Source organism: Lampetra planeri, unplaced genomic scaffold (genome assembly GCF_965212315.1).
Source record: "Lampetra planeri unplaced genomic scaffold, kcLamPlan1.2.h2 scaffold_181, whole genome shotgun sequence".
Taxonomy (NCBI): Eukaryota; Metazoa; Chordata; class Hyperoartia; order Petromyzontiformes; family Petromyzontidae; genus Lampetra; species Lampetra planeri.
The window spans coordinates 84,012-97,569 of record NW_027614551.1 but is presented as its reverse complement, the minus strand read 5'-3'; the positions used below and the strand labels follow the sequence as shown (position 1 = coordinate 97,569).

Below are 13,558 nucleotides of genomic sequence, written 5' to 3'. Positions count from 1 at the left end.
GTATATTTGGAGTTTGCGTGTCTCTCTCTCTCATCATCATCATCACGGTGGCTAGGAGATGTTAACTACGTCGCCTGGTCTACAGGAGGTCGTGGGTTCGATCCCGACCCTGACGATGCCTGCTGTATATTTGGAGTTTGCGTGTCTCTCTCTCCCCGTGGTCGCGTGTATTTTTCTGCGGGTCTTCCGATGTATTTTGCCCTCTACATTTGGAATCAGCGTCACCACGCCTTGAGGGTGTTTGGCTGCTGCTGTACATTTCCACGACAAGCCGACTCGTTTGAGCTGTCGTTTGTGATCGTTACGTCGATAAAAAGAGAGAGCCACACATCTCACTGGGCCTTTTACTTCCTCAAACAAATCAACAAACATAGTTTCTAGATTTGAAGCTTTCGTGACTGCAAGGATTCATACTCTTAGTATCCCCCCTCTCCTCCCCCTTAACTTGTATTTAAGAACTTGCATCTTGGAATCTCTGCCTCACTTGATGCAGCAAATCTGGCTGTGACGGTCCCACCTGATGACGGAGACTTGTGTTGCCTCTGAAACGTCGTGATTTTTATTTTTTTATTTTTTATTAATTTTAATGTAATTTTTTTACCTACGTGACTTTACCGAAAAAACTAAGAGTATCAACATAGTTTCGTTGAAATCACTCTCCAACACACCGGTGGGCTGAAATAGTAAACCAATCGGCGGGTTAAATTTCGATTTAAAGCTTTCGTGACTGCAGGGATTCATCTTCTTGGTTCTTTCGGTAAAGTCACGTAGAAGGGAAGTAATAAAATAATAAAAATAAAGCACAATAAAATAATTCTCACGACGTTTCGGCCACAACGCAAGCAGCCGTCCTCAGGTGAAAACCAGGTCCGTCGAGGCGACAGAGTCTGAATGAAAAAAGACGGACCTGGTTTTCACCTGAGGACGGCTGCTTGCGTTGTGGCCGAAACGTCGTGATAATTATTTTATTGTGTTTTATTTTTATTATTTTATTACTTCCCTTCTACGTGACTTTACCGAAATAACCAAGAAGATCAATCGGCGGGTTGTTGACGTGGCGAACCTTACGGGCTGTGTCGGGTGGTGGAGGGTTACGGCGCAACATTGATATACCTACGCGATCTAAGCACCCAAAAAAAAAATCCTTCATTGTGATTAATAATGGTCGCTTTACTTCCTCCATACTCTCCCAGCTCTCTCCACCACCACCACCACCACTCTCTCCCTTCCCCTCTCTTTTGTTTACGATCAGAGGAAACAAGATGCTCGGTGTAGTCGACACTTTGTTTCGTTCATCATTTCGTGTTTTTGTTATCAATGCTTTGCTTTATGTGCCCCCCCCCCTTTTTTAAATGAAAGATTTCACAAAAGAGTTCACGCTCTGCTCTCCTTCTTACCCCCCTTCTCTCTCTCTACCCCCTCTCTCTCTACCCCCTCTCTCTCTATACCCTCTCTCTCTACCCCCTCTCTCTCTACCCCCTCTCTCTCTACCCCCTCTCTCTTCACCCCCCCCCTCTCTCTACCCCCTCTATCTCTACCCCTTCTCTCTCTACCCCCTCTCTCTCTACCCCCTCTCTCTACCCCCTCTCTCTTCACCCTCCCTCTCTCTCTACCCCCTTCTCTCCCTTCCCCTCTCCTCTCTTCCTCCCCAAGAGCTGGCGGCTCTGGATATTCCGGTCTGGTGAGGTGGGCAAGGTGGGGGGTGAATTCTGTCGACATCTGCCTTTGCGTTCCTTGTCCTGCATTTCTATGCCCCCCCCCCCCCTCTTGTACACAGCGTGGGGTAAGACTTGTATTTGAGCAGGTAACGGCGCACTGAGATATCACGTTGTTCGGAAGCGACGCCCCCAGGCCATCACGAATGACAGCTCGATGTGTCTTTGTCGCTGTGTGGAAACGCATAGCAGCGGCAGCAGCAGCCAAATAATAGATATATTCTATATAAAGTTAATAATCCACTACATTAATAACGCTCTTGATTTGAAGCTTTCGTGACCGCAGGAATCCATGCCTTCCAATCACTCCAGACCAGGTGCCAGCATCATGACCAACTCGAGCATTGAAGTCACCCAACAAGATGACTCTATCCAGTGGGGCCACTTTAGCCAGCACCTGTGACAGGTCATAGAAGGCATCTGACTCATCGGCCTTGCCTGCATCTCTCCACCTCCACGAATGTTCGTCTTCAGTGGGGACATAAGTAACCACGACCACCACTCCTCGCCTCTGGTTGATGGGAAGGCAAGCCAAAAGTAGCCTGGGGCTTACAGCTTCCTACACGTCACCACCACGAACCACTCCCTTTTGTTTAGTGGTCTCCTGCCCCCGAGTAGAGGACTGTCCACCCCTCATGGTGGCAGGAACCAGAGCCGGTCCACCGGATCTCCTGAATACCGCAGAGATCCAGGCGGTACCGGTCCAGCTCCCGACAAAAGAGTGGCAGCCTCTCCTCTGGCAGTGAGGGTTCGAACTTTCCACGTGGCCATTCATTCATTATCATTCCGTGGTATCGTGGTAATTTATTTGAAGGTGGAGGGGTTACCAGCCCCTCGCACCTGTCCAGAGACCCCATTTGGCCGTTGTGGTGGCTACAAATGCCATGAGGGGAATGGACAATCTCAATTTGCCATTCCCCCCACGGCACTGCTCACCACAGCGTTGCCGTCCCGCACTAACGAGTAGGTAGGAGGTTTTACTGGTAAGAACCTCCTGGTCCTGGTTCCACCAGGCCACAGGGGATTATTGTGTCCGTCCGTCCGTCGTGCATTGAAAAATGGGAGGGGTGGGCTGGGTGGAGAGGGGAGGGTGGAGAGGGGCTGGGTGGGGAGGGAGGGGCTGGGTGGGGAGGGACTGGGTGGGGAGGGTGGGGCTAGGTGGGGGGTGGGAGGGGTGGGGCTGGGTGGGGAGGGGCTGGTCACCCCGTGGTGCCCTTATAAAACTCAACGTTTAACCTACTCACGCCGGCTTGTGCCCGCCCTCACAGTCGGGCATATTTGCGGAATACACCACGCCGCCGTTGACCCTGGCCATTGACCGAGCAACCCAACGTTCCTACCAGCTCCCTCCGCAGGAATGTGTTTTTTCCGAACTGCCCCATCACACACACAATCACACAAACATACACACTCACATAGAACACACACATAATCACATCCATCCATTATAAACCGCAAGTCAATGTACTGTACACACATTCCAGTCATAATGTCACTCCGTGCACCTCCCATGCTCTCACAAAGACAAAGATCTCCCCCCCCTCCCGTATAGCCTCAACAGACTTTGGGGAAAGTGCTGTTAGCGAGTAGCACCTATCAAAATGCCGGTGGCCAGCACCACGCTCGACCGCCTTTGTCTCCCTAGTAACGACGTTAACCACACACCGCACCAGGTACTCATTTTGAGGCTGAGTCGACCTAGGGCGGGCCCAGGACCGGTTCAGATAATCGTGACTGGTACTGGCCGTGAGCGGGAATCGAATCCGGGTGGAAAGGTTTGTCACGCGATGCGCTAACCGCTGCGCCACCGTTCCCCAAACTCACACAATGACAAAGATCCCCCGTGTAGCCTTAACAAACTTTTGGGGCAAGCGCTGTGAGCGAGCACCTATGAAGGCCGGCACGGCACACGAGGGGGTGGGTGACCAACACCACGCCCGACCGCCTTTGTCTCCCTAGTGACGATGTTTACACACCGCACCGTGTACTCATTTGAGGCTGAGTCGACCTAGGGGAGATCCATAACCGGTTCAGATAATCGTCACTGGTGTTGGCCGTGAGCGGGAATCGAACCCGGGACGCCAGGTTCGTAGCGCAGCGTAGCGCTAACCGCTACACCACCGCTCCCCACACAGACAAAGATCCCCCGTATAGCCTTAACAGATTGTAGGGGCAAGTGCTGTTAGCGAGCACCTATGAAGGCCGGCACGGCACACGAGGGCGTGGGTGGCCACAGACTCTCACGGTCACACACACAAAACCACTCTCACAATGACACTCACACACACTCTCACAATGACACTCTTACTCACACACTACTCTCATACTCTCACACACACTCACTCACACACTCTCACAATGACACTCTCACACACACACTCTCTCACAATGACACTCACACACACTCTCACTCACACACTCTCTCACACACACACACTCTCACAATGACACACACACACTCCCACAATGACACTCTCACACACACACTCACTCGCTCACCTGCTCTGCACCCACGCGACGACTTCCCCGAAGCGTCGCCCCTCTTTGTGCGGCGAGGCGCGGCCTCACGCAGCCGGGGCGAGGACGAGACGCGCGGTGTGGGGGGGGGTAGAGAAGAGAAGGCGACGCCGGAGGAAGAGAAAACTCAGAGAGAGAGGCAGTGAAGCAGCAGCAGCAGCAGGAGAGCAGCAGAGACACCGCAGGCATCACAGAAGCACCACAGAAGCAGCAGCAGGGAAGCACCACAGAAGCAGAGACACCGCAGGCGTCAGGGAAGCACCACAGAAGCAGCAGCAGGGAAGCACCACAGAAGCACCACAGAAGCAGAGACACCGCAGGCGTCAGGGAAGCACCACAGAAGCACCACAGAAGCAGAGACACCGCAGGCGTCAGGGAAGCACCACAGAAGCAGCAGCAGGGGAGCAAGAGACACCGCATGCATCAGGGAAGCGCCACAGAAGCAGCAGCAGCAGCAGGGAAACACCACAGAAGCACCACAGAAGCAGCAGCAGCAAAGCACCACAGAAGCAGCAGCAGCGGAGCAACAGAGACACCGCAGGCGTCAGGGAAGCACCACAGAAGCAGCAGCAGAGACACCGTAGGCATCAGAGAAGCACCACAGAAGCAGCAGCAGAGACACCGTAGGCATCAGAGAAGCACCACAGAAGCAGCAGCAGCGGAGAAGCGCACTCGCTAGCGGCCGTCTGGAAGGCGCTCTTCCTTCCGATATTCGGACATGCAGTGGGAGCGATGTCCCTTTCAATCATCATCACCATCACCTAGATTGACAAGTTCACGTCTTTAGAACCGCTTGTTGTTGTTGTTGCCTTGACGTGTGTTGTCCTTCACCCGCACCTCCGATTATGCGCGGTTGGCTAGGTAAGGTGCGAAAGAAGTTCAACGTTCGTACACTAGAAGCCCATATTAAATCAGCATCAGCAGCAGCATCAACACACAAACAGGAAGCATCATCAGAAGAAGGAAGCATCAGCAGCAACAGCAGCATCAACACACAAACAGGAAGCATCAGCAGCATCAGAAGCATCAGCAGCAGCATCAGAAGCATCAGCAGCATCAGCAGCAGCAGCATCAGCAGCAGCAGCATCAGCAGCAGCAGCAGCATCAGCAGCAGCAGCAGCATCAGCAGCAGCAACATCAGCAGCAGCAGCATCAGCAGCAGCATCAGCAGCAACAGCATCAGCAGCATCAGCAGCATCAGCATCAGCAGCAGCATCAGCAGCAGCATCAGCAGCAGCAGCATCAGCAGCATCAGCAGCCTAACCCTAAACCCTCGTTGTAAACCCGAACCCCAAACCCTAACCCCAACCCTAAAACCTAACCCCAAACCCAACCCCTAACCCCAACCCCATACCCTAAACCCAATCCCTCATCCCAACCCCTCATCCCAACCCTAACCTCTAACCCAAATCCCAACCCGAAACTCTCTGACCCCGAACCCTACCCCTAAACTCGACCTTCTCACCCTAAAACTCAACCCCCCCCCCCCATAACCACAATGGGGTCTCGTGCGCTTTCCCCGCATCTGCTGCCCTGCTTACTGCAGCTGCTGCTGCCCTGCTTACTGCTGCAGCTGCTGCCCTGCTTACTGCTGCTGCCCTGCTTACTGCTGCAGCTGCTACTGCTGCCGTGCCCCGCATCGCCCTACAGCTACCGCGACTGCGACATCCACAACAGCAGCGGCGTCTTGAAGGTGTTCTGCTACAACCACAACCTCAGCTCCATCCCCGCCGGCCTGCCCAGGGACGCCAGCGAGCTCGACGTTTCGGGCAACCGCCTGTGGCAGGTGACGCGCGCCGACCTGGCGCAGCTGCCGAGCCTGCGCGTGCTCAACGCCACTCGCAACGAGGTCCGACGCGTCGAGCGCGACGCCTTCGCCGGCCTCGGCCTCCTGAGCGACCTCAACCTGGCGCACAACCGACTGGGGGGGGCCCTGCCACACGGCTTGCTGGGACAGGGACTCGTGGCGCTGCAGGTGAGGGGGGGAGGGGGGGTGTGGGGGGGAGGTGTGGAGGGAGGTGTGTGGGGGGGAGGGGGTCACTGGGGGGGGAGGGGGTGTGGGGGGGTCACTAGGGGGGCAGGGGTGTGGAGGGGAGGCGGTGTGGGGGGGTCACTGGGGGGGGGAGGGGTGTGGGGGGAAGGGGTGTGGGGGTCACTGGGGGGGGGGAGGGGTGTGGGGGGTCACTGGGGGGGGGGGAGGGGTGTGGGGGGGTCACTGGGGGGGGGAGGGGTGTGGGGGGTCGGGGGGGTTTCACTGGGGGGGTGGAGGGCGGGAGGGGATGTGATGATGATGGTGATGATTGTGATGGTGGTAGAAGTAGTGATGGTGGTGATGATTGTGATGGTGGTGATGATTATAATGGTGATAGAGGTGGTTGATGATTGTGATGGTGGTAGAGGTGGTGATGGTGGTGATGATTATGATGGTGTAGGTAGTGATGTTGGTGATGATTATGATGTTGGAGGTGGTGATGGTGATGATTGTGATGTTGATGGTGGTAGAGGTGGTTGATGGTGGTGATGATTGTGATGTTGATGGTGGTAGAGGTGGTGATGGTGGTGATGATTGTGATGTTGATAGTGGTAGAGGTGGTTGATGGTGGTGATGATTGTGATGGTGGTGTTGATGATTGTGATGGTGGTAGAGGTGGTGATGTTGGTAATGATTATGATGTTGATAGTGGTAGAGGTGGTGATGATTGTTATGTTGATAGTGGTAGAGGTGGTGATGGTGGTGATGATGATGATGGTGATGATTGTGATGTTGATGGTGGTAGAGGTGGTGATGATGGTGATAGTGGTAGAGTGGGGAGCGCAAGATGTGCATCTGCCAGTCAACACAAAACACCTGGGTCTGTCCCGTGACCTCCTCCTGCACTTAGCCTGGCACAGCAGTCTACCCGTAACACCTGGGGCTGTCCCAGCAGCACTTGCCCCCATAGTTTGTTGAAGGCTATTCGGGGGATCTTTGCCTTGTTGTTGCTGGGACCTGCAGTTGTTGGTGGTTGAACAGTGTCAGAGCCCTCACCGTGAGTGCGGTCATCAAAGAGTGAAGTTCATGGTTAGGGTAGCTATGGGGCCGTCCATAAATGACGTCACGCGATTTTGGACGATTTTTGACCCCCATCCCCCCTCGTCACAGTCAGACCCCCCCCCCCTCAAATATGACGTCACAAAGCTCTGCCCCCCCCCCCCCCCCAATTGTTTTAAAAACATGCTTCAAATCGCTTTAAACTATTGTCATTGTAGTGCGTATTTAATGTGGCGCTGCACTCTGATGTTGTAGGAGTGTTGTTATAAACAATTAGTGTTGTTATAACAATTCTATATTTATTTAAAGTTGCGCATTTTGATGTGACGTCACATTTCTCAAACCCCCCCCCCCCTCGTCACACATCGTCACAAATGTCTGACCCCCCCCCCCCTAGGTGCGTGACGTCATTTATGGACGGCCCCTATGGTAGAAGAGATACGAGTGAAAATGGGATGTACTAAATATATGTATATGGTAGCAATTAGCGCTACACTGCACTACGAACCAAGCGACCCGAGTTCGATTCCCGCTCACGGTCAACACTGGTGACGATTATCCGAACCGGTCCTGGGCCTCCCCTAGGTCGACTCGGCCTCAAATGAGTACCTGGTGCGGTGTAAACATCGCCACCGGTGAGACAAAGGCGGCCCGGTCGTGGTGCTGGCAACACAACCCCCTCGTGTGCTGTATCGGCCTTCATAGGTGCTGTTCGCTAACAGCACTTGACCCCAGCAATCTGCCCAGGCTATACGGGGGATCTTTGTCTTCGTGAGCGAGTGTGGAGTTTGTATGTTCTCCCCCATGAGTTTCCTCTGGGTGCTCCAGTATCCTCCCATAGCTAAACCCAACCCCACTGTGGAACTGGTATCGGCCAAAATCATATCGCTAATACTGATGAAACCCCTTCAAACTGTAAAATAAACTAAAACATTTTACTTTAGCAGGTACGGCATGGTGAGCTATGTAGCTCTTTGTCAGAAGCGAGCTGGCTATCACAAATGACAGCTCAACGAAGTGGATTTTCACCACGTAGATGTTTATGGCAAGCCAAAATACATCTTAGAGCATGATGTTGAGTCTAAATGTGGAGGGAAAACCCGGAGGACCCCGATACAAATCCACGCGATCACGGGGAGAGACACGCAAACTCCAAATATACAGCGCCAAATATACAGTGGGGGTCAGAGTCGGGGTCGAACCAACGACCTCCTGTAGACCAGGCGAGGTAGTTAACATCTCACCACGGAGAGAGACGCAAACTCCAAATATACAGCAGGCGTCAGGGTCGGGATCGAACCGAGGACCTCCTGTAGACCTGGCGAGGTAGTTAACATCTCCTAGGCACCGTGGCACGGTGATCACCGCATATCAGCAGCAACGGCAACGTCACCCCCCCACCCCCCCACTGCAAAAAAAACCTGGCAGGACCCCTCCTGAAAGAAGTGTCTTGAGACTACGCAATCATAATCATCATCCCAATGGTTCCTCTCTCCCCCCACTCCCGCTACACCAGTACCTGCGCCTGGACTACAACCGCATCACTTCCATCTCGGCGACCGCCTTCTCCGACCTCCCCTCGCTCGTGTCGGTCAACCTCAGCGGCAACTCGCTGACCTCCCTCGACGCGGCCACGCTGCCCTTCGCCTCCTGCTGCCCGATCCTGCGCGACCTCCTCCTCGCCGACAACCTTCTGCCCTCGCTGATTGTCGGTGGCGGCGCGCGGCCATCGCCGCTGCCCCCGTCGCCGCTGCCCCCGTCGCTGAGACTCCTGGACGTGTCGGGCAACCCGCTGGCGCTCGTGAACTTCACGGACGCGTCGGCGCGCAACCTCAGCGCGCTGCTGCTCCACCGCTGCCTGGCGCGGCCCCGCGTCGTCCTTGTGCCGCTGACCGACCCGCAGCGCCTCGGCGGCCTCCGCTTGCTGGGCCTCGGCCATGGAACGGCAGCGGCCATCGAGGGCATGGCCGTGGGCTTCATGCAGAGCCTTAGCGGCGTCGACCTGCACGCCGTGGAGTTGGACGGGAACGCGATGGGCACGTGGCTGACGGCAGCGGTGGTGGCGAAGCTGTGCACCGCGTTCCCGGGCCTGCGCTTGCTCTCGCTCAGAGGCAACGGGCTCACGAGGCTGGGCAACGGCACCTTCAAGGTAAAAATGGCTTTCTTCTTCCTCTTCTTCTTACCACAGCTCGCGGCGGCGGCGTCTCAATGTGGGGGGGTGAGCCGTCCACTCGGTGGCTCCCCCGATGTTTGTTCGGTCGCATCGCCACCATCACCACCACCACCACCACCACCGGGAGTGGACCAGTAGGCCTACAGCAGCGGGTCCCCCCCCCAGCAGGACCCCACCCAGCAGCCCCCTCCCAGCAGGCCCTCCTCCGGCGCGCCGGGCACGTGTTGCCGGAACGGCTTGCACCACCCTCGCCCCCACCATCATCTCAACCACCACCACCTACCTCACCCCCACCATCATCTCCACCACCATCACCACCATCATCATCTCCACCACCCTTCATACCCCCACCATCATCTCCACCACCATCTCCACCACCACCATCATCTCCACTGCCATCAACTCCGCCACCACCCTCACCACCACCCCCCGCCACCATCATAATAATCCCAAGCCTCTGATCGACTGTCACCATCTCGCAGGGCTGCTCAAGGCTGTGCCTGGTGGACCTCCAGAGCAATGGCATGGAGGAGGTCGAGCGCTGGGCGCTAGGTGGGCTACCGGCGCTGCGCGAGGTCTACCTGGGCGCCAACAGCCTCTCCACGTTCCCTGCCTCTGCGTTCGCCCCGCCGCCGTCCGCTCTCGGCCTCACCGCAGCCAGCGTCCTCATCGGCGGCGGCAGTGACAACGCCGTTGGCGACGTCGGTAGCTGCGATGCCGCGAACGCCGACGTCAGTGTCAGGAGCGGCGGCAGCGGCGTCACCACCTTGGACCTCGGCTCCAATTCGATCTCCATGCTCCAAGCCGGTGACCTCCAGTGGCTGCTGGAACTGAATACACTGAACCTTTCCAAGAACCAAATCACCGAGGTGTCCTCGGGCTTCCTGCGTGGTCCCCGTCGCCTCCGGCGCCTGCTCATGTCCGCCAATCGGCTCATGAGCGTGGCCGGCATCTTCCCCAAGGACCTGGGCCTCTTGGAGGCCCTCGACCTGCGCAGCAATTACCTGTCCAAGCTGCCGGCGGGAAACTTCGCCAACCTCACCTCGCTCCTGTTGCTCAACGTCGCCGACAACCAGATCGCGGAGGCGGAGGACGGCGCGTTCGACGGCCTCGCCGCCTTGGTCCGCCTCGACCTGGGCGGCAACAAGCTGGGCCTACGGCCCCTGGGGCCGCGGGCGTTCGAGGGCCTCGTCAACCTCACGAACCTGGAGTTCAACAACAACTACCTGCACTACGCGTCCGCGGGCGCTGTCCGCAGCCCGCCGTTCACGCCCCTCCGCAGCCTCACCCACCTCTTCCTCAACAGCCAGCGCAAAGACGGCATGGTCAACTTCCCATCCAACTTCCTGCAGGGCCTGGCCACCCTGCAGGAGCTCCACGCCGGGCAGCTCTACCTGTCGGCGCTGGATGCCGGCACGTTCCTGCCGACGCCCAACCTGCGCTACCTGGACTTGGGCTCCAACCCGCTGTGCGGCGTGGAGCCGGCGCTGCTGCGGCCAGTGCCGCTCCTCGACGAGCTGCACTTGCGCGGCGTCCGCCTGGACGACGTCACCTTCCTGTCCAGGCTCAACCTGAGCCTCCTGCGGGTGCTGCGCGTGAGCAACAACCGCATCGGCGAGGTGTCCGCCGCCGACCTCGGGGCGCTGCCGCGCCTGCAGCTGCTCGATGTCGTGGGCAATCCCCTCTCCTGCGGCTGTGACAATGAGTGGCTGCGCGACTTCCTGCTCAACTCGAGCCACGTGCAAGCGCCGGGGCTGTGGCGCGTCCACTGCGGGTTCCCGTTGTCCCGGCGCGGCGAGCTCTTCGTGCGTTTTGACGCGAGCCAGTGCCGCAACCGCTCCGGGCCGCTGCTCTTCGCCTGCTGCTCGTGCGCCGTCGCACTCGTCATGCTCGCCGCCACCGTCTTCAGGTTCTGGCGCTGGCACCTGCTCTACGGGTACCACCTGCTCGCCGCGTGGTTTGGGGAGCACAAGAGGCGCACGCGGCCGCCCGGCGGCCCGATACGCTACGACGCGTTCGTGTCCTACAACAGCGACGATGAGGAGTGGGTCATGCGCCAGCTGCTACCGCAGCTCGAGGGCGCCGGCATGCGCCTCTGTCTGCACCACCGCGACTTCGTGCCGGGCAAGGACATCGTGGAGAACATAATGGATGGAATCTACGCGAGCCGGCGCACGCTGTGCATCGTGACGCGGAGCTACCTGCGCAGCGAGTGGTGCTCCAAGGAGCTGCAGGTGCGCGCGAAATGGCGACGTCGCCGGTAGCGGGACTCCATGGACGGCAACCACCGCCCACCACCACGCGCACACTCATCGCCAACTTCCACCCAACACCGCCACCCACCCGCTAACCACCCACCCGCCCGAATGCCCACTCACCACCACCACCCGTCACCACCATCACCAACACCCAATCCACTCAACACGACCACCACCACCCACCCACTAAACATCACCACACACCCATCCATGGGCTCTACCATAGGAATGTTGAATTTCCACCACCCGTTCTGCAGGGCTGCAAGCGGGAGATGAGCACCGATACCTCAATGTGGCTCGATTCTGCAGCAGGGACTCCGACGACGCCACTTCCGCTGCGTCTCATAGAGCCCCCACATTTGAAGGAAACGCCTCAAGTGCAGCACCACAGGTCGCAACCGGGTACCCGATACCCGTACCCTACCCGATACCCGGCTACCCGTACCCGGCCGGGTTCGGGTACCCGTTTGTGACCCTTGTGCGGCCGGGTACGGGTGGGACGTGAGTCACTGGTGAGTAACCGTTTGTCACTCATTTCCCAACGTCTTCTCTTCTCACAATTCAAGTTCCTAGAATCAACCCACCCGCGCCTGCAACATGGCTTCATCCCGGAGGTCTCAATCGGGTACCCGTACCTGTACCCTACCCGATACCCGGCCGGGTACGGGTAGCCGGGTATCGAGTAGGGTACTGGTACCCGTTTGCGACCCTGATGCGGCCGGGTACGGGTAAGGAATCAAAACCCGTTTGCGACCTCTGCTCAGCACCTGGCATGGGAGTGGGCATTTGACTACTGCCAGTAGAGGGCGATGACCGTTTTGATCTAGCCTAGGGGCACCCCCGGTGGCAGCTGTCCCTGTGCGGTGCAGTGCGACTCAGCACCCGGCATACGAGCGGGCATTAGTCTACTGCCAGTGGGCGCGGTGGAGATGATTGCCATAGGTCTAGCCTAGCGGGTCCCCAGTGGTAGCTGGGGTGACGATTGTCGCTGTTTCCCACTGGAGTGACGCTGACGCTGCCTCTCGTGCAGGTGGCGGCGTTCCGTCTCTTCGAGGAGAACCAGGACGTCCTCGTGCTCCTCTTCCTCGAGCGCATCCCTCACAACGAGCTGTCCGCCTACCTCCGCATGCGCCGCACCATCCGCTCGCGAACCTACATCACCTGGCCCGGCGCCCGGGGAGACTCGTTCGCCCGGCGGGGCCGGCGGGGCCGCTCGGTGGCCCCCGCGGGGTCGGAGGGTGCCTGCAAGCTCTTCTGGCACCGCGTGGTCAGCGCGCTCGGGCCCGAGGACGAGGGGCACGGGGTCGCAGAGGAAGAGGGCCCGCTGGGAGCCCCACTGGTGCATGCCTGCTGACCCGCTCACCGTGGCGATGGTGACAACGGTTGAGGGTGGTGTTGGTCACAATGATGGTGATGCCTGCTCAAGGGTTCATAATGACAGTGTCCCGTATCCACCCGCATGCCCTCTTTCCACCGCCTGTTGCTTTTGTGAGAATGTGGAGTTTAGCGCTGGGTGTAATATCTTGTGGGTTCGTCCTCAACTCTTTACATGGTCAGTGCTACCGGAGCAGAGGGCGGGGCTGATGTTAAGACATGGCAAATGGAGAGCTGCACGGGGCTAGTAGCTGGGTGGGTGTGACGATGTAAAAAGTGGGTGTGGCTATGCAAATGCCCCTGTGAGCAGGGGGGGGGAGTGGGCATTGAGTGGGTGGTGCTGGTGATTGATCGTTAACGCCAGGGTGCATCGGTGTTAAGAAATCGAGTGCTTTGACATTTGGGGAATGTTCATGGTACTTAACGTTTATTGTTGTTGTGGTTCATGTTGATTAATAAAAAAACATTCTTGTCTTCGACCCCTCCACCA

The 13,558-nt window shown here is 57.6% G+C and overlaps 2 protein-coding genes across 3 annotated transcripts in view; one reads left to right on the top strand and one right to left on the bottom strand.

The window, feature by feature from the left end:
• The window catches only part of LOC144739955 (acyltransferase PGAP2-like), a 22,277-nt gene extending 17,378 nt beyond the window's left edge, over positions 1-4,899 (bottom strand). Inside the window, exon 1 of the mRNA XM_078622839.1 lies at positions 4,215-4,899. The gene's annotated coding sequence lies outside the window, so the exon portion shown is untranslated. The remainder of the gene's footprint in view (positions 1-4,214) is intronic.
• On the top strand, positions 3,945-13,558 carry LOC144739954 (uncharacterized). 2 transcript variants are annotated; one of them, XM_078622836.1, is made up of 5 exons: positions 3,945-6,207; positions 8,780-9,412; positions 9,919-11,670; positions 11,952-12,206; positions 12,725-12,811. In XM_078622836.1, exons 1-4 carry the CDS (start codon positions 5,731-5,733, stop codon positions 12,165-12,167), a joined length of 3,078 nt encoding a protein of 1,025 aa, XP_078478962.1. In that variant the 5' UTR covers positions 3,945-5,730; the 3' UTR covers positions 12,168-12,206; positions 12,725-12,811. The 2 variants fall into 2 exon arrangements, with proteins under 2 accessions (XP_078478962.1, XP_078478961.1); XM_078622835.1 differs by lacking the exon at positions 11,952-12,206 and having other exon boundaries at positions 3,948-6,207; positions 12,725-13,558.

Excerpts from the sequence above, each read along its gene's own strand:
- LOC144739954 (XM_078622835.1), top strand. The coding sequence starts at position 5,731 with ATGGGGTCTCGTGCGCTTTCCCCGCATCTGCTGCCCTGCTTACTGCAG. Across the intron at positions 6,208-8,779 it reads AGGGACTCGTGGCGCTGCAG|TACCTGCGCCTGGACTACAA; the intron begins GTGAGGGGGGGA and ends CCGCTACACCAG. Across the intron at positions 9,413-9,918 it reads TGGGCAACGGCACCTTCAAG|GGCTGCTCAAGGCTGTGCCT; the intron begins GTAAAAATGGCT and ends ACCATCTCGCAG.